Below are 20,457 nucleotides of genomic sequence, written 5' to 3' on the forward strand. Positions count from 1 at the left end.
CAGGAAATCCCTCCGTGGGCGCCAGGAAAAGACCGGGCTTCCCTGCAAAGCTCTGCTGACTGCCAGCATCCGATGCTGATGAGACTTCCACAACCGCACCGACCCGAACAGCTGTTTTCAGGCCGGCCGCGAGTACCTCGCGTCTGGACCAAATTATGCACCTATCCCCCTGAGAATTGCTCAATTGCTCCATATAGGACCTAGCTGAAAAAAAAGTGCCGGTTAGTTGAAAAATACAGTAATTTACAGCATACTTAAATGAAAAGCAACCCTTTAGCCCGGCACTGCCTCAGGGTTTTGGTTTTTTTTTTTCACAGAACAGACTCCACTGGCTCGCTAAACAATATGCCTTACCATTGAGGCACCTCTACAAAAATGTGGGGAGGTGGAAGAAGGTGGGGGGAGGGACCCCGCTCGAGACCCGCTGGGTTTGACAGCCCCAAGATCGGACGGACCCCCAAACAGGGTCCACCCAAGCTCAATCCGGCAACAAAAAGGGACAAAAATTCCTAAACAAATTCCAACAGCCCTACCAAGGGAGATGGGTACAGCTCACCACACCTGCTGGAGACTGAGAGAAGACTGAGGTAATTAGGGAGGAGTCATATGGTATGTACAGTTCCAAAGTTTTGTCTCAGTCTCCACCTGCTGGTCACGATGAGATATATACCCACTTGTAAGATTAACCCTATGCTGGTCTGGAGAGGCTAAAAGAAAGTAAATTAGCAGGTAAGAACCTAATTTCTCCATTCTATTTGCTTTCTTAGCAGCTGCCACACATTGAGCTAAGGGTTTCAACGTATCCTCAGCAGTGACACCTAGATCCTTTTCCTGGGCAGTGACTCCTAACAGAACCCAGCATCATATAGCTATAGTTTGGGTTCCTCTTTCCAACATACATCACTTTGCACTTGCTCACATTAAACGTCATCTGCCATTTTGATGCCCTGTCTCCCAGTCTCACAAGGTCCTCTTGCAGTTTTTCACAATCTCTATTTTCTGTCTTTCAACCAGTTCTCAATCCATAAAAAGACATTATCCCAGGACAAGCAGGCAGCATATTCTTGACTGATGGGTGACGGCACCGACGGAGCCCCGGTACGGACAATTTTAGAGTGATTGCACTCTAAGAACTTGGAAAGTTCTCGTAGACCGCACCGCGCACGCGCGAGTGCCTTCCCGCCCGACAGAGGCGCGCGGTCCCCAGTTTCTTAGTTTCCTCGGAGCTAAGAAGACGCATTTTTCAACGGCCGTTGAAATTTTTTCTCTACGCCTTCCCGCTCGCGTAAACCCTTTTGGCTCTATTGCCTTTTTTTCTTTTATTTTATTTTTGTTAAAAAAAAACAAACAAACTTATTTTTTTCTTCAATTCGGTTTTTCCCCGACGGGGCCTACTGCCACCATCGAGGCCTCGGCCTTCGATTTGGCGGAAGCCGTTTTTACTTTCATGCCCCCTCAGCCAGGTTTTAAAAAGTGCCAGCGGTGTGCTCGGCCTATATCTCTCACGGACCCGCACAACTGGTGCCTACAGTGTTTGGGTCCTGAGCATCAGGCTTCCACCTGCACCCGCTGTGCCACGTTGAAAAAATGTACTTTGAAAAATCACCAGATACAACAGCGATTACTTTTCGGTGCCGATATGTCCGATCCCGTACCATCGACACCGGCATCGGCACCTTCACAGTCGGCACCTACTTCTTCGACGCCGCGCAATACCACACCGGCGTCGCACCCAGGTAAGCCGGCTAAGAAGCCTTCCCCGCTGGAGCGTCCTCCGGTCTCTATTGCAGCGAGCCCAGTCCTGCCGACCGTGAAACGCCAGCGGAAGCGCTCCGCCCCGATTGAGGTGAGTCCCTCCACCTCGGGCTCTTCATCTTCGGGGCGTCGAGCGGCACCACAGGTACCGCAAAAGAAAAAGGCGGTACCGGTGCCTTCTTTGGATGAGCGCATTGCCGCCGTCCTCCAAGTGCAGCTAAAGGAGCAGTTACAACAACTCCTTCCTGCTCTATTGGCACCGAACCTTCCGGTGCCGGTCCGGTCTGAACCACCGGTACCGGTAGTAGACCAACCCCTATTATCTGCAGCATCCGCTTCGGTACCGGTACACTCGGCCTCATCGATATCGATGCCTGTTCTTGCTCCGGAACCGAGAGCCCAGCATCAGTCGGTACAGACTTCGGCACCGGTGCAACCGGTAACGTCTCCCGGTACCATATCGATGAGGTCGGGTAAGTCGGTGCGCAAATCCCGGCACTTGGAACCATCCACCCCAGAGTCCCGAGACTGTAGTTCCCATATCAGGGACCCTGATCTGTGGGGTGACTCTGAAGAGCCCTTTCTGTCCGAGGGTGAATGTTCCTCAGATGAGGATGAGCCTGCTGTGCCTGACCCATCCTCTCAACATGAATCCACATCTTTCACTTCTTTTTTGAAAGACATGTGTGACTCTCTATCCATTCCTTTGGAGGCTGAATCTAAAAAGTCTAAAGCCTTTTTAGATGCCCTTGACTTTGATCAGCCTCCAAAGGAATTTTTGAAACTCCCTCTTCATGACATCTTGAGGGAGACTTTCTACAAGAACCTAGAAACTCCCTTAACGATTCCAGGAGCTCCCCGTAAATTAGATTCATTGTATAAAGTAATTCCTATTCCTGGTTTCGATAAGCCCCAGCTTCCGCATGAATCTCTGCTTGTGGAATCTACTCTTAAAAAGTCCACAGGGGCTAGTGTCTATGCTTCTGTACCTCCTGGTAGAGAGGGCAAAGCCATGGATAAATTTGGTAAGAGGCTCTACCAAAATGCAATGTTGGCTAACAGATCTGGTAACTATGCTTTTCATTTTTCATTTTATCTTAAGCATATTCTTACCACCATGGCTTCATTTGAAAAGTACCTTCCTCAGCGCAAACAGCAAGCTTTTCATCACTGCTCGTCTTCTCTGTTTCAACTACGTAAGTTCATGGTTCGGTCAATTTATGACACTTTCGAACTTACCTCCAGAGCAACTGCGATGTCTGTGGCCATGCGTCGCCTTGCCTGGCTTCGAGTTTCCGAGCTTGATGTTAATCATCAAGATCGGTTAGCCAATGCCCCATGCCTGGGGGATGAGCTCTTTGGGGAATCCATGGACTCGACCACTCAAAAGCTCTCTGCCCACGAAACACGCTGGGATACCCTGCTCAAGACTAAGAAAAAGCCTCCTCAAACTCGGCCTTTCAGACAGCAATCGGCTTATCAACGACGCTATGCAGCTCGCCCATTGCCAGCAGCTCCCCAGCAACCCAGGCGTCAACGTCAACAGCAACGTCAGCCTCCCAGGCCACAGCAGCAGCAACCTGTGAAGCCACTTCCACAACAAAAATCGACACAGCCCTTTTGACTGCATTCTCCAAAGCATAGCCAGTGTTCCAATTTCTACCCACCTACCTCAACCTATAGGTGGTCGTCTCTCTCTTTTCCTCAGCCGGTGGGAGGTTATCACTTAGGACCAATGGGTCCTCAACATCATCCGCCACGGCTACTCTCTCAACTTTCAGACCCTTCCAGCCCAAAGCCTGCCAAAAGAGTCTGCTTTGAACACTCCTCAGTCTGCCCTCCTTCTTCAGGAGGTTCAATCCCTCCTCCTTCTAAACGCTATAGAGGAAGTTCCTCTAGATCAGCAGGGACAGGGATTCTACTCCCGTTACTTTCTAGTTCCCAAAAAAACAGGAGATCTCAGACCAATCCTAGATCTTCGCGATCTCAACAAATGTTTGGTCAAGGAAAAATTCAAGATGCTTTCTCTGGCCACTCTTTACTCTCTTCTCAATCTAGACGACTGGCTATGCTCCCTCGATCTCAAAGAAGCATACACTCACATACCGGTCAATCTGACCTCCAGACAGTATCTCCGCTTCATGATCAATCGCTGTCATTATCAATACAAGGTGCTACCCTTCGGTCTTGCCTCCTCTCCAAGGGTGTTCACCAAATGTCTCATTGTGGTGGCTGCCTTTCTACGCTCTCAACGCCTTCAAGTCTTTCCTTATCTGGACGATTGGTTAATCAAGGCCAATTCATCTCAAACAGTACTCCTGGCCACCAACCAAATCATCCTGTTTCTACAGCTTCTGGGGTTCGAAATCAATCTACCCAAATCTCATCTCATCCCCACTCAGAGACTTCAATTCATTGGAGTGGTACTGGACACAGTCCTCATGAGAGCATTCCTGCCATCCAACCGTCTTCAAACTCTTCAATCTCTATGTCAGCAGGTGCTTCCACAACGTTCCATCTCTGCCAAGCAAATGATGATACTCTTGGGTCACATGGCCTCCACAGTTCATGTCACACCCCTCGCACGTCTTCACCTGCGCACTCCTCAATGGACCCTTGCTACCCAGTGGTCCCAAGCAACGGATCCTTGCTCACGACACATATCTGTGACATCATCTCTTCGTCAGTCTCTACAATGGTGGTTGATATCCTCAAATCTCTCCAGAGGTCTTCTGTTTCATCTACCTCCTCATCAACTTGTCATTACCACCGACGCCTCCCCTTATGCCTGGGGAGCTCATTTGAACGAATTCCAAACTCAAGGACTTTGGACAGCCCAGGAAATGAAACATCACATCAATTTCCTGGAACTCAGAGCGATGTTTTATGCCCTCAAAGCCTTCCAACATCTTCTCTTTCCTCAGGTCCTCCTGCTGTGCACAGACAATCAAGTTGCGATGTACTACATCAACAAGCAGGGTGGGACAGGCTCTCGCCTCTTGTGCCAGGAAGCCCAGAAGATTTGGGCTTGGGCCACAGATCACCAACTATTCCTGAAAGCTATCTACATTCAGGGAGAACAGAATTCCTTAGCGGACAAGCTCAGCAGAATTCTCCAACCTCACGAGTGGACACTCGATCCTGTAACTCTACAGTCCATCTTCGCTCAGTGGGGCACTCCTCAGATAGACCTCTTTGCAGCTCCTCACAATCACCAGCTGCCCCTATTCTGCTCCAGACTCTACTCTCCTCACCGTCTGGCAGCGGACGCTTTTCTTCTGGATTGGTCCAATCTGTTCCTGTATGCTTTCCCTCCTCTGCCGCTCATGTTACGAACCTTGTTCAAGCTCAAAAGGGAACGAGCCACCATGATTCTGATTGCTCCACGGTGGCCCAGGCAACATTGGTTCTCCCTTCTACTTCAACTCAGTTCCAGAGAACCCTTTCTGCTTCCACTATTTCCTTCTCTGCTTACGCAGCATCAAGAGACCCTTCTGCATCCCAACCTCCAGTCTCTACACCTGACAGCTTGGTATCTCTCGGGCTGACTTCATATGATTCTCTTCTGTCTCAGCCCGTTCGTTCTATTCTGGATGCTTCCAGGAAACCAGCCACTCTGCAATGTTATCATCAGAAGTGGACACGGTTTTCTTCTTGGTGTCTTCTTCATCATCATGATCCCACGTCCCTTGCAGTGGAGACATTGTTGGATTATCTACTTTCTCTGTCTGACTCTGGCCTCAAATCTACATCCATCAGAGTCCATCTCAGTGCTATTGCTGCTTTCCATGGAAAACTCCTTTCAGCTCATCCCCTGGTCACCAGATTCATGCGAGGTCTTTTCAATGTAAAACCACCTCTTAAAGCACCTCCTGTGATCTGGGATCTTAATGTGGTTCTCTCTGCTTTAATGAAGCCTCCATTTGAACCTTTGGCTACTGCCACTTTCAAGTTTCTCACTTGGAAGGTACTTTTCCTTATTGCTCTCACCTCTGCCAGGAGGGTCAGTGAGCTCCATGCACTAGTTTCTGACCCACCTTTCACAGTCTTTCATCATGATAAGGTAGTTCTACGTACACATCCAAAGTTTCTCCCTAAGGTTGTCTCTGAGTTCCATCTCAACCAATCTATTGTACTGCCTGTTTTCTTTCCGAAACCTCACTCTCATTCTGGAGAACAGGCTCTTCATACTTTGGACTGTAAGCGGGCTTTAGCTTACTATTTAGACCGTACTAAGCCCCACAGATCTTCACCCCAACTTTTTCTATCCTTTGATCTGAACAAATTGGGACGTCCTGTTTCTAAACGTACGTTGTCTAATTGGCTTGCAGCGTGCATTTCATTCTGTTATGCTCGGACCGGACTGACACTGGAAGGTTCCGTCACGGCCCATAGAGTTAGAGCTATGGCAGCATCTGTAGCTTCCCTCCGTTCCACTCCTATTGAGGAAATCTGCAAGGCTGCTACTTGGTCCTCAGTTCATACTTTTACATCTCATTATTGCCTGGATGCATTCTCCAGACGGGATGGACACTTCGGCCAATCTGTTTTGCAAAATTTGTTTTCTTAATGGCCAACCTTCCCTCCATCCCTCTTTTTGTTAGCTTGGAGGTCACCCATCAGTCAAGAATATGCTGCCTGCTTGTCCTGGGATAAAGCACAGTTACTTACCGTAACAGGTGTTATCCAGGGACAGCAGGCAGATATTCTTGCATCCCTCCCACCTCCCCGGGTTGGCTTCTTAGCTGGCTTATCCTAACTGGGGACTGCGCGCCTCTGTCGGGCGGGAAGGCACTTGCGCGTGCGCGGTGCGGTCTACGAGAACTTTCCAAGTTCTTAGAGTGCAATCACTCTAAAATTGTCCGTACCGGGGCTCCGTCGGTGCCGTCACCCATCAGTCAAGAATATCTGCCTGCTGTCCCTGGATAACACCTGTTACATAAGAACTGCCATCTCCGGATCAGACCTTCGGTCCATCAAGTCCGGCGATCCGCACACGCGGAGGCCCTGCCAGGTGTACACCTGGCATAATTTATAGTCCACCATATCCTTATATGCATCTCTTAAGGAGATATGCATCTAGTTTGCTCTTGAAGCCTAGGACGGTTGATTCCGCAATAATCTCCTCTGGGAGGGCATTCCAGGTGTCAACCACTCTCTGAGTGAAGCAGAACTTCCTGACATTAGTCCTGAACCTGTCCCCCCTTAGCTTCATTACATGTCCTCTAGTCCGTGTCAAATTGGACAATGTAAATAATCTTCTCTGCTCTATTTTGTCGATTCCTTTCAGTATTTTGAAGGTCTCGATCATATCCCCACGCAGTCTCCTTTTCTCAAGGGAGAACAATCCTAGTGTTATAAGTCTATCCTCGTATTCCAGTTTCTCCATACCCTTCACCAGTTTTGTTGCTCGTCTCTGCACCCTCTCCAGCAGTTTTATATCCTTCTTTAGGTAGGGAGACCAATGTTGGACGCAGTATTCCAAGTGGGGTCTGACCATTGCCCTATAAAGCGGCATTATAACTTTCTCCGATCTACTCGAGATTCCCTTCTTTATCATGCCCAACATTCTATTTGCCTTCTTTGCCGCCGCCGCGCATTGTGCCGACGGCTTCAGGGTCCTATCTATCAGTACACCCAGGTCCTTTTCTTGTTCACTCTTCCCCAGAGTTGCACCTGACAACGGTAAGTAACTGTGCTTTATCTCCAAATGTTTTTGTGAGGCAAGTAAATAAAAGTAAGAAGAAAAGAAGGCCCCTTTGGTTCTCAAAAGTAGTGGCTGAGAAGGTAAGGACTAAGAGATTAGCTTTCATAAACTACAAAAGTCGTCAGCAAATGCATACTTTCCAATTGGCTAGCAGACTGCATTTCCTTCACTTAATGCCCATGCTGGCCTAACTCTGTAAAGTCATATCAGAGATCATAATGTCAGAGCTATGGCTGTGTTGGAAGTCTATTTGAGATCAATTGCCATAGAAGAGATATGCAGAACTGCATTGTGGACTTTTGGCCATTCATTCACATCTCACTACTGCCTAGAACAAACTTTTGAAGCAACAGTAGATTTGATCAGATAGTCATTCAGAATTTATTTATTTATTTTTAAAATTTCTATACCATTTTTATCTAAAACGGTTCACAAGGGGTTAAGTCTATACAAAATAAAAAAATAAAATAAAATTTACATATACAAATGTAGCATAATTTCAGTGTAGTATAAATCAATTGCTCAGAAAAGTGCATTAACAAATAGTTGAGTCTTCAACATTTTCCTAAAAGAATTCCTCTCTCCACATTTTCGAATCTGTTTAGAATCCAGGCCCTTCTCTTTCAGCTCCAGGCTACCTTCCAAAAAAGAAAAAATATGAATATGGCCTGTTACTATTGGTGTATTTCGGTTGCAGCAGCACTTGCTGTAGTTCCCCTTTTCTACTGAAGACAGGTAGGGAGTCCAGGTTGTGAGGATTTTCTAATCCTGCTTATCCTGTAAGAAAATAGTTACTTACCTGTAGCAAGTATTCTCCCGCAAAGAATTATATTCCTTTTAGTTTGTGATGAACTGAGGAAGTCCTACTTGTTACCAGCATGCATGCATGGTGAGAGTACCTAAATCAGGGGTGTCTGTGGAGATGATGCGGTATATAAACTTAAAGTTTAGTTTAGTGTCCAACCTTTCGGCTTCCCTGGGCTGCATTGGCTGAAAAAAATGTTTCTGGGGCCGCACAAACGCTGCAGCAAGACAGAGGAGGGAGCCGGCAAGATGGTAAACACCCAGGGGCAGCAGAGAAAAACACTGCATTGCCCTCAACCGGGGCCACAGGTTCGACACCCCTGACCTAAATGCTTCAGGAAAAATTGCTGGGGTACTCTTTCCTCTGCCAGTATCTGTCAGTGACATCACTCGAATGTGAGGATTTAAGCCTGTTGTCTTCAGAGAGCACCTACTACAGGTAAATAACAAATATTACAAATTTAATATCAGAATCTGTGCAGATATTTTCAAATTTTGCTTTGGAAGAACATTACCATCTGTTTTTGCTCATAACTGTGTCAAGTGGTTTTCCATTGTTTTTTTTCATCCTGCAGGTGTTCTCCATACATTTACCTTTGCAATGTAGCCTGTATTGCTATGTAATCTAAGTTTGACTACATTTTTTCTGTTAGTACTTTTAGAAGCTTGTTGATATGATTTGTGTTATATTTTAGGGCACAGGAAACTTTCCTGCAGTGGGATCAATGTCGAAGGTTGTACAATTTCCTTATGGCAGATAATATGAAGAAAATCATCCTTTCTCACAGGTAGGTCAGTCTAACTAGTTTGTCTTTGGACAAATAAGCAAGCACAGTATAAAGTGAAACCCCAGAGCATGTCCTCAAAAATATTTTAGGACATGGTGCTTGTGTACTCAGGGCCTGCCCTAGCACCAAGTGAACTAGGCATCCACATAGGATTGCACAAGCCTAGGGGCAGCAAACAGAGCACAAACAAGTTTTGCTCTGGGAGTGAGGAGTACAAGCACAACAATGGCACTTGGAGCCAGTGAGTCCATCAATCTGGCTGCTGCTGCCTGATGCTTTAGCCACCATCACCGAGACTACCAGAGGTTGGATCACTGCAGGGCAACCCTTCCTCCTTCACTCTAGCCTCCAACCAAACAACCCAGCCAACTTATCAGTGAGACATTGCTGCACCATGTCTCCAAGTGGTACAGGCCACCCTCTCTGACTTCTTCTCCTTTCCTAGAAGGAAAATAGCCTGGCAAAGAGGACATGGCATCCCATGAAACTACCATGTCATTTGAGGGAACCTGGCTGGTGCGTGGTTACATGCAATTTCAGTTCCTCTCTTAGTTTTGGAAGTGCTATTATGCGTGTTGGTTTCTTGAGCAGAGTCAATTTTGCATTGGGACAAACTTTGGAATAGTACATATCATGTGACTCCTCCCTAATTACCTCAGTCTTCTCTCAGTCTCCAGCAGTTGTGGTGAGCTGTACCCATCTCCCTTGGTAGGGCTGTTGGAATTTGTTTAGGACTTTTGTCCCCTTTTTAGTGCCGGATTAAGCTTGTGTGGACCCTGTTTAGGGGTCCATCCGACCTCAGGAGTGTCGAATCCGGCAGGTCGTGTGCTGTGTCTCTCCTCCCTTTCCTCCACCGCCCCAACATTTTTTTTAGAGGTGCCTCAACGGTAAGCCTTACCCTCTGGTTGGTAAGGCATACTGTTTGGAGAGCCAAGTGGAGTCTGTTCTGTAAAAAAATATATATATATTCTGAGCTAGTGCCGGTCTGAAGGGTTGCTTTCCCTTTATGTTGTAAATTACTGTATTTTTCAACTAATCAGCACTCTCCTGACTCCCCCTCGACCCTCTCTCCTCTTCCCTTGTTTAGTCCGATCTAACCCACAATTTTCAGCTAAACTGTTATACATCTCCCTTTCATTGCAGACTACTGTAAATTGTGGTAACTTCATTGCTGTCTGTTGTAAATTGTAAATCGTTGTAATTTACTGTAAATCTACAGGTAATCTGTTTGTAAATCTGCTTGTAACATGTTGTAAATAAGCTTGTCAATGCAGACCATTTGTTAATTGTTGTAAACCGCCTAGAACTCGATGGGTATGGCGGTATATAAGAATAAAGTTATTATTATTATTATTATTATTATTAATTGAGCACTTCTCAGGGGAAGAGGTGCTCAATTTGGTCCAGAAGTGAGGCACTCGCAGCCGGCTTGAAAACAGCTGTTCGGGCTGGTGTGGTGGAGGAGCCTCGTTGGCAGCAGGTGCTGATGTCCAGGGCTCCCCGCCGCTAGTGCCTTGTGAGCCAGCAGCAGTTTGCAGGGAATCCCGGTCTTCCCCTGCTGCCCACGGAGGGATTTCCTATCAACTGTTTTCTTTCACAGCTGATGCCGGCTTTTGCCTGCTTTAGCGGCTGGGACAGTTCTGGCTTCCCAGCCGCTACAGGCCTATAGGGGTTGTTTTTTGGCAGGAACTTCGCCACTTTTCACGGCAGGCCCCTCCATTTTGCCTACAATCGCAGGTGACCTTCCCCCTGTATTGGAAAAACAGGGGCAGGTTTCTGCTGAGTCCTCTGCTGTGGCAGATAGTCCCATGGGACCCCCTAGGTTTTTTCCCCCGATTTAATTTTTGTTTGTGCAGAGCCTATTTTCAGGCGGCTAGGGGTCCTGTGTGCGCACAGGAGGTTTCGGGGAGGGGGGGTTTCCCTCCGCAACCCTTGTGGTGTTGCCTACCTCTACACCTTTGGCATCCCCTCTTACTCCTCCCTCGTCCAAGCGCCCGAGGGCAGTTTGGGATGACGAATTGTGGTCGGAGGAGCGTGTTGACCTGGATGAGGACCTGGACCTTTTTGAGGATTTCCAGGATCCTCTTGAGGGGATGGCTGTTGGTGACAGGACATCTGGATTCCCGATTTCGGCAAAGGAGGCGTCCATGGTGTGCCTTTTTCAGAGGGATGAGCTGCCAGACCTCGGTGCTGCGTTTCAAAGAGGCGCCACTGGCGGCCCCGCATGTGGGGAACCCTCTTCTTATTGAGGACCGTGCTGCTTCCCGCTCGTTTCCTATACATCAGGATATTCGGGATCCAGTGGCGTACCTAGCATATGTAAAAGATAAGATGATAAACACTTTCAATATAGATAAACTGTAGTGTCCTAAGGTAAAGTGTAAGGACAGCATAGGCTACACACCAATTAAAAAATGAAGGAAAAAGCCTCATGACAGGCCCTCCCACCTCCACCGAAGTGATTTACAATGGTGGTCAAGCGATAACCTCACTGGCAAAAAACCTTCAAAATGTATTGGAAACTTGAGCCTTAAGCTGTGCTTCACTCATAAATAACTGATAGAAGAAAATATTCAACTTATCTTCTGCTGATTGGTACCTAGCATATGTAACACCCGGGGCCCATGATTTTTAGTAACAAGCCACACGTCACACATGAGTACCTAGAAAAAGGCAGCATCTTACATACTGCAGTGAGCAGTACAACACCAATACACCCATTTTAAAACTAAACAAGCCAGACTAGTAAAGATCAATCCTGCAGTCAATCCTAACAAAAAAAACCATGTCTTTTGAACACACAGAACATAGAAAACACCTTCGCCTAGTATGGAATATGTCATCACTAACTAACCCTTCTCCCTTTTACAAAACTGTAGTGTGGATTTTAGCTATGGTGGTAACAGGTCTGATGCTCATAGAATTCTGAGCATCAGAGCTGCTACCACCACGGCTGGCGCTAAAAAATGCTCCACAGTTTTGTAAAAGGGGGGATAAAATAGAAATACATAGACAACGGTTAAATTGAACCAGTAAGAAGCTGGACTCTGCATACAGTGCACCACAGAAATAGTGACACATGTCTCCTAAAGCAATAAATAAATAGAAATTTTTTTTCTAACTTTGTCTTCTGTGGTTTCTACTTTCCTCGTCTTCTTGTAACTCTCTTCCTTCCATCCACTCTCTGCCGTCTCTCTTCCCCTATATGGCATCTTCTCTCCTTCTATGCCCCTTCCAGAAACTGTATGCCTCCCCCTTCCATCTCTCCTTTCACCCCCATTGGTCTGGCATCTCTCTCCTCTCCTTCCCTCTCCCACACCTCTCCTCTGCAATCCGTTTCCCTTTTTTCCCTCTTTTCCTTTTCAATTTATTTTCTGCATCTGTCTAGATTACGTTCTTACTACCCTCTCATCAATGTCCTTTTTTACTGTCTACCTAAAGCTTGCCACCTCTTTCCCTCACCCCTCCAGTGTTTCCCTAACTCAATCCTTTTCTCTCCATCATGTGCCCTCCTTTTATTTATCCCCTCCTTCCATCATGTACCCTCTTTCTCCAACCCTTCCATCTAGTACCTTCTCTCTCTGTCCACTTCCATCCAGCGTCTGCTCCCCTCTTTCTCTCCTCCCATTTCCTTCCTGCATTTGCTCCCTTATCTCTCCCATCTGCACTTCCATCCAGCAGAGGCTCCCCACTACCATCCAATGTCAGACCTTTCTCTCTCCATCCACCCCTCTTCAATCAGCATCTGCCCCCTTTCTTTCCCTCCAATATCCTTCCCCCTTATGTCTCTCCCCTTTCTCTGTATGTCAATTCCATCAGCAACACCCTTCCATACCACCCTGCCCCCTTTCTTTCCCTTCATGCAGCAAGGTCCAAAGATGACTGTAGCTTCCGGCTTGCCATCCACCCCACTCCGACGTACTTGCTCTGGAGCAGACTCAGCAGCCGCATGCTGGAAGGTCTCGCGATGACACGTCTGCTGGCTCTGCTCCGGAAGAAGTAAGTTACGTCGGAGAGGGTGGACCCGGCAGATGCAGGGAGTTGTGGCAAAGTTCCGCAATGACTGCGTCTGCCGGGTCCACCCTCTCTGACGTAACTTAATTGTTCCGGAGCAGAGCCAGCAGACGAGTCATCGCGGGAACTTCCTGCACCTCAACGTGGCTGCCGACTTTGCTGCAGAGAAAGTAAGTTAGAGGTAAAGTGACCATTTATTTTTTTCATCGAAAGGGGACATCTATTAATTGACTGTATCTTTTCTTTCATTTCTTTCTGCACTCAGGCCCAACAATTGTCCCTTTCTATTCCCTCCCTCCTTCCTTCCCATGGGCTTAGTGTCCCCTGTGCCTCCTTCCCATGTCCTTAGTGCCCCCAGTGCCTCTGTTCAGTGTCCTCAGTGCCCCCAGTGCCTCTGTTCTGTGTCCTTAGTGCCCCCAGTGCCTCCTTCTCATGTCCTTAGTGCCCCAGTGCCTCCGTCCTGTGTTCATAGTGCCCCCAGTGCCTCCTTCCTGTGTCCATAGTACCCCCAGTGCTTCCTTCCCCTGTCCATAGTACCCCCAGTGCCTCCTTCCCATGTCCATAGTACCCCCAGTGCCTCCTTCCCGTGTCCATAGTGCCCCCAGTGCCCCCGTCCAGTGTGCTTAGTGCCCCAGTGCCCCCGTCCAGTGTGCTTAGTGCCCCAGTGCCTCCTTCCTGTGTCCATGGTGCCCCCAGGTGCCTCCATCCTGTGTCCATAGTGCCCTCAGTGCCTCCATCCTGTGTCCATAGTGCCCTCAGTGCTTCCGTCCTGTGTCCATAGTGCCCCCAGTGCCTCCGTCCTGTGTACTTAGTGCCCTCAGTGCCCTCGTCCTGTGTCCATAGTGCCCCCAGTGCCTCCTTCCTGTGTCCATGATGCCCCCAAGCCTCCTTCCTGTGTCCTTAGTGCCCCCAGTGCCTCCTTCCTGTGTCCATGGTGCCCCCAAGCCTCCTTCCTGTGTCCATAGTGCCCCCAGTGCCTCCTTCCTGTGTCCATAGTGCCCAATGCCCCCGCCTGTGTTCATAGTGCCCCCAGTGCCTCTGTCCTGTGTCCATGGTGCCCCCAGTGCCTCCGTCCTGTGTCCATAGTGCCCCCAGTGCCTCCTTCCTATGTCCATAGTGCCCCATGCCCCCGTCCTGTGTCCTTAGTGCCCCCAGTGCCTCCGTCCTGTGTCCATAGTGCTCCCAGTGCCTCCGTCCTGTGTCCATAGTGCCCCCAGTGCCCTCTAAATCAAGCAAGGCATATTGCTTCGAAAGCCTGTGGAGCCTGTTCTGTAAACCCCCTCTAAAAAAAAAACCCAGTCGTGAGGTAATGGCGGTCTGCAGGGTTGCTTCCCTGTCAATTTACTGTATTTTTGCACTAACCGGCACTTTTCTTCTAGCTAGGTCGCATATTGAGCAATTGAGCCCTTCTCCGGGGGAGTAGGACACAATTTGGTCCAGATGTGAAGCACTCGCGGCCGGCCTGAAAACTGCTGTTCGGGCCGTGCGGTGGTGGTGCTGCAGCGGCTGCAGGCGCTCAGAGCTCCCCGCCGATAGTGCCTTGCAAGTTGGCTAGGAGCAGTGGGGATGTCCGGTCTTCTTCCACTGCCCACAGAGGGATTCCCTTGACAGCCACGGTCAGGGTAAAAAGGATTCCCTCTCAGCTGATTTTTTTAACTGCTGATATCAGCTTGCCTGCTTTACCGGCTGGGACTGTTCAGGCTTCCCAGCAGCTACAGGCCATGGAGGGAGCATTTTTAACGGGAACTTCGCCATTTTCTCAGTCTGGCCCCTCCATTTTGTCTGCAACCTCAGGTGACCTTCTCCCTGTATTGCTTACACAGGGGTAGGTTTCAGCAGGGACCCCTGCTGTGGCAGGGAGTCCCTGAGGATCCCCAGGTGCTTTTCCCCTGATTTGATTTTTTTTTTTGTGCAGAGCATTTTTCAGGCAGTTGGGGGGTCCCGCATGCACCTGGGGGGTTTCGGGGAGTGGGATTTCCTCTGCACCCCCTGTGGCTTTGCCTCCCTCTTCTCCTTTGGCGTCTCCTCCTCCTCCTCCCTCGTCCACATGCCCGCAGGTGTCTTGGGATGAGGAATTGTGGTCTGAGGAGCATGTCGGCCTAGATGAGGATCTGGACCCTTTTGAGGATTTCCAGGACCCTCTCAAGGGGACGGCCGCTGGTGGCAGGCTGTTGGATTTCCTGCCCTCCGGCGAGGAGGCGTCCATAGTGCGCCTTTTTCATAGGGATGAGCTACCGGACCTGATTCAACAGGTTTCCTTGGTGTTGCGTTTTGAAGTTGCGCCACCGGAGACTCCGCGTGTGGGGGACCCTCTACTTAGGGGGATCCGTACTGTTTCTCGCTCTTTTCCTATGCATCAGGATATTTGGGATATTGTACTGGTGAAGTGGAAAATGTCAGAGGTGCTGTTTCGGTTGGCGTGCGCCAAGCCCGTTTGTATCCCATCCCGGAGGGGGATCGGGCTACATTAAAGTCACCAGTGGTTGACACGGTGGTCTTAGCGATTTCTAAGCAGCATACCATGCCTGTTGAGGGTGTTTTTGCCTTACGGGACTCTGAGGAGCGTAGGTTGGAGACCATTCTTAAGCAGAATTTTCAGGTCTCTGCTTTTGGGGTCCAGGCGGCTATTTCTGGTGGGCTGGTGGCTTATGCCGTGTTTCAGTGGGCTGAGCATGTCCTGGATCGTGAGTCTGATGACTGGTCCTTGGTGGCGAAGATTGAGATGGCTGCCTCGTTCCTCTCAGATGCTCTTTATGACTTGGTGCGCATCTCGGCTAAGTCTATGACCTTTGGTGTATTTTGTGGCTTCGCGCTTGGGCGGTGGATGCTGCGTCCAAAACTAAGCTTACTAAATTTCCCTTTTGGGGGTCTTTTTTGTTTGGAGAGGACTTGGATAAGTTGCTTCAGACTCTGGCGGACTCTAAGGTGCCCCATCTGCCTGAGGAACGTGCCCGCCCGGCGTCTCGGGATGGCACTACCCGGGGGCGTCTGCGGAAGTTCCGCAAATATCGCCCTGGGCGTGGGGCTGCTTCTTTCCAGGCTTCGGAGTTTTCCTGGGGTCGGTTTTATTAGCGCATGCAGCCCTTTTGGGGGGCTGGGAATCCCTCCACTGGTTCCCCCGCTGCCTGTCCTACACAGTGACTCCTTGCTGGCGCCCCCTTTGGTTCCGGTGGGTTCCCAGCTGTGCAATTTTTTTCCCCATTGGGCAGCTGCTCTTTGAAGGACCTTACTCTGAAGGCGGTCTTTATGGTGGCCATTACTTCCGCTAGGCGTGTTTCTGAGCTGCAGGCTTTGTCTTGAAGGGCTCCCTTCTTGGTGTTTTCTAGGGAGCGGGTTGTCTTGAGGCCTGTTGCTTCCTTTCTGCCTAAAGTAGTTTCTCCTTTTCATGTCAATCAATCTGTTGTCCTCCCAGTGTTGGGTGGTCGGGAGGGCTCTTCTGAGCAAAGACAGCTGCGCAGGTTGGATATTGGTCGGGTCATTCGCTCTTATGTGCAGCGAACCCAGGAGATCAGGAAATCAGATCATCTCTTTGTCCTTCTGGCGGGTCCTCGTAGGGGGGCTGGCACTTCTAAGGCTACTATTGTGCGCTGTTTCGGAGTTTCTTAAGATTCTTTCCACTCGGGATCAGGCAGCTTTTTGGGTTGAGTCTTCGCTCGTGCCTCCAGTGGACATTTGTAAGGCTGTGGTTTGGTCTTCCCTGCATTCTTTTGTCAGACACTACCGGGTAGATGTTCAGGCGCGTCGGGACGCAGTGTTCGATGAGCGTATTCTGTTGTTGGCCCTTTGGGGGACCCGCCCTTGATGGGGACTGCTTTGGTACATCCCATTCGTAAAGATTAACTTCTGGTCTGGAGAGTGCTAAAGAAGGAGAAATTAGGTTCTTACCTGCTAATATACTTTTTTAGCTTCTCCAGACCAGTAGAGGTCCCCACCCTGTCTGTTGTTGTGTTGGGGCTGTTGCGTGGGCAGTTTTGTTTTTTGCTGTGGGTTCTAGTATTTTTCTAGGGCTGGGGAGAATAAAGGAACAGCGGCTGTGGCTCGGCTGGCTTAGCTGGCGAGCTGTGGGGACATTTTCCTTCCGGTATCTCTCCTCTGAATTTTCCAACAGCATTTGGGTATGTTAATTGTTACTCCTGTTCGGAGTATTGTTTATTTCTATTTTCAGTTCTTGGTTCTGCTTGGCTATTCGGAGACTGATGAGAATAGAGAAGGGGATATCTTATGTACTATTCCACAGTTTTGTTTTCAGTCTCCACCTGCTGGTCATGATTGGATATATACCCATTTGTAAAGATTAACCTCTACTGGTCTGGAGAAGCTAAAAGAAAGTAAATTAGCAGGTAAGAACCTAATTTCTCCTCTTTTGGGGGTCTTTTTTATTTGGAGAGGATTTAGATAAGTTGGTTCAGACTCCGATGGACTCTAAAGTGCCTCGCCTGCCTGAGGACCGTGCCCACTCAGCGGCTCGGGGTGGCACTACACAGGGGGCCTCTGCGGAAGTTCCATAGATACCGCCTTGGTTGTGGGGCTGCTCCCTTCCTGGCTTCGGGGTTTCCCAGGGTCATTTTTATCAGCGCATGCAGTCCTTTTGGTGGCCCATCGGGGGGCTGGGAACCTGTCCGCCGGTTCTTCCGCTGCCCATCCTGCCCAATGACTCCTTGCTGGCACCCCCTCTGGTTCTGGTGGGTGTCCGGCTGCGTGAGTTTTTTTCCAAAATGGGCCATGATTACGTCCAATCAGTGGGTCCTGGAGGTGGTGCAGGATGGATATGCTCTGGAGTTTGCCCGCTCCCTGCCATATCATTTTCTAGCTTCTCCGTGTCAGGCGGCATGGAAGATGCAGGCCTTTCGCCAGACCCTTCAACGCTTGCTAGATCTCAAAGCGGTTGTTCCAGTACTCCCTCAGGAGTGTCACACCAGCAGGTACTCAATTTACTTTGTGGTGCCCAAGAAGGATGGGATCTTTCGGCCCATCTTAGATTTAAAAAGGGTCAACAGGGCTCTCAAAATCCCCTCTTGTAGCATGGAGACACTACAGTCTGTCATTCTGGCAGTTCAGCCTGGGGAGTATCTGACTTCTCTTGATCTGACGGAGGCCTACTTGCATGTTCCAATTCGAGCCTCCCATCAGCGCTTCCTTTGCTTTGCGATCTTAGGGCTGCACTATCAGTTCTGTGCGCTTCATTTTCATCTGGCCACGGCTCCACGGATGTTCACCAAGGTTATGGTGGTTGTTGCAGCGGCCTTGCGGACAGAGGGCATTCTGGTGGATCCCTACCTGGGACGACTGGTTGATTCGAGCGAAATTGTCTCAGGAGAGCACCTGGGTCACGGCTCAGGTGGTGGAGTTTCTGCAGTCGCTGGGATGGGTGGTCAACCTTTCCAAGAGTCGGCCCCATCTCAGCACCTGGAGTACTTGGGGTTCTGTTCAACACCTCCTTGGGGAAGGTCTTCCTTCCAGATGCCCAGGTAAGCAAATTGCAATCTCAGCTTCACCTGCTTCTGATGTCCTAGTGTCTTCATGCGTAGGATTTCCTCCTTTTCTTGGGGTCGATGGTGACTTCCCTAGACGTAGTGAAGTGGGCTCTGGCCCACATACATCCTCTCCAGTATGCTCTCCTTCGGAGGTGGTCGTCCCAGAGGCACAATCTGGTTCTCCTTATTCTTCTGAGGGGCTTGGCGTGCTGCAGTCTTCGTTGGTGGCTCCAGACCTCCCATCTTCTTCAAGGTATGAGTCTGGATCAGCCCCAGTGGATGGTGCTTCTCGCGGATGCCAGTCTCCTCGGTTGGGGAGCTCAGTGTCTAGGTCACTCAGCTCGGGGCACCTGGTCCACGGAGGAGGTGTCCTGGTCGATCAAGGTTCTATAGACCAGACATGTCCGTCTGGTGCTGTTAGCCATCCACTCCTTGATGAGCAAGTTGGTCCGGATTCTGTCGGACAATGCCACGGCGGTAACTGAAGTCAATCATCAGGGAGGCACCAAGAGCACTCAGGAAGCGTAGGAGGCAGCTTTGCTCATGGTCTGGTCAGAGCCTCATCTTCAGGTCATCTCAGCCTCCCACATAGCCAGAGTGGAGAATGTTCAAGCGGACTTCCTCAGTCGTCACATACTAGATCCCGGAGAGTGGTGTCTAAGCCACGTGACCTTTCAGTTGATAGTGCAGTCTTGGGGTCAGCCCCTCATGGGCCTGATGGCCACAATGCCAAAACACCCTGCTTCAGGCGTCGCAGAGCCAGTCAGGCCGAGGGCCTGGATGCTCTGGTTCAACCATGGCCAACGGAGGAGTTATTGTATGTGTTCCCTCCATGGCCATTAGTGGGCAGAGTTCTATTCCGCATTGTTTATCACCCGGGCCTGGTGGTTCTGGTGGCTCTGGACTGGCCCCGACGTCCGTGGTATGCGGATCTGGTGTCAGATCCTTTTCCTTTGCCTCTTTCGCCCAATCTTCTGACTCTAAGCCCCATTCCCATGTTCGATCTGGCTCCCTTTTGTCTTACGGTTTGCCTCTTGAAAGGGAATGCCTAGGTAAGAAGGGGTATTCAGATAAAGTGATCTCCACTCTTGGGGTCCCACAGACTTCCCACTTCTCGGGCTTATGTGCAGGTTTGGCGTATATTTGAAGAGTGGTGTACGGCACAGGAAGTGGTCTCTTCTCGCGCTTCCCTGCCTACCATCTTAGAGTTCTTGCAGGATGGCCTGGACAGGGGCCTGGCTTGGTCTTCTCTCCGGGTTCAGCTTGCAGCCCTGTCTGTCTTGTGTGAGTCAGCGTCTGACTTCCATTCCTGATATCGTTCGCTTCTTGCGGGTGGCCAAGTTGCTCAGTCCTGTGTGACTGTCTGTTCCCTCTTGGGATTTGAATCTGGTCATGTCCGGGCTGGTGCGCGCCCCCCCCCCCCCCTCTTTTGAGCCTTTGGGTGCCTGCTCGTTGAAGGACCTTACTCTTAAGGCGGTCTTCTTGGTGGTTATTACTTCTGCTAGACGTGTTTCGGAGCTGCAGGCTCTCTTGTAGGTCTCCCTTCCTGGAGTTTTCTAGGGAGCAGGTCATGTTACGGCCTGTTCCTTCCTTCCTTTCTTTCTGCCAAAGGTAATTTCTCCTTTTCATGTCACTCAGTCGTTGGTCCTCCCGGTGCTAGGTAGTCGGGAGGGTTCTTCTGAGCAGAAATAGTTGTGCAAATTGGATGTTGGTCGGGTCCTTCGGGCCTATGTGCGGAGGACCCAGGAGATCAGGAAATCAGATCATCTTTTTGTCCTTCTAGCGGGTCCTCTTAAGGGGGATGGCATTTGCAAGGTTCCCATTGCGCGCTGGATCAAGGAGACTATTACTTCCGCTTACCTTATTCAGAAAATAAAACCTGTTTCGGAATTTCTCAAGGCTCATTCCACTCAGG

The 20,457-nt window shown here is 49.6% G+C and overlaps 1 protein-coding gene across 3 annotated transcripts in view; it reads left to right on the plus strand.

Annotated features, from left to right (window-relative positions):
• The window catches only part of ABHD2 (abhydrolase domain containing 2, acylglycerol lipase), a 189,109-nt gene that overhangs the window by 129,584 nt on the left and 39,068 nt on the right, over positions 1-20,457 (plus strand). For all 3 annotated transcript variants that reach the window (XM_033920668.1, XM_033920667.1, XM_033920666.1), the window contains exon 6: positions 8,962-9,054. In XM_033920668.1, coding sequence (XP_033776559.1) covers positions 8,962-9,054 — 93 coding nt within the window. The remainder of the gene's footprint in view (positions 1-8,961; positions 9,055-20,457) is intronic.

This window comes from Geotrypetes seraphini, chromosome 14 (assembly GCF_902459505.1).
Source record: "Geotrypetes seraphini chromosome 14, aGeoSer1.1, whole genome shotgun sequence".
Lineage (NCBI taxonomy): Eukaryota > Metazoa > Chordata > Amphibia > Gymnophiona > Dermophiidae > Geotrypetes > Geotrypetes seraphini.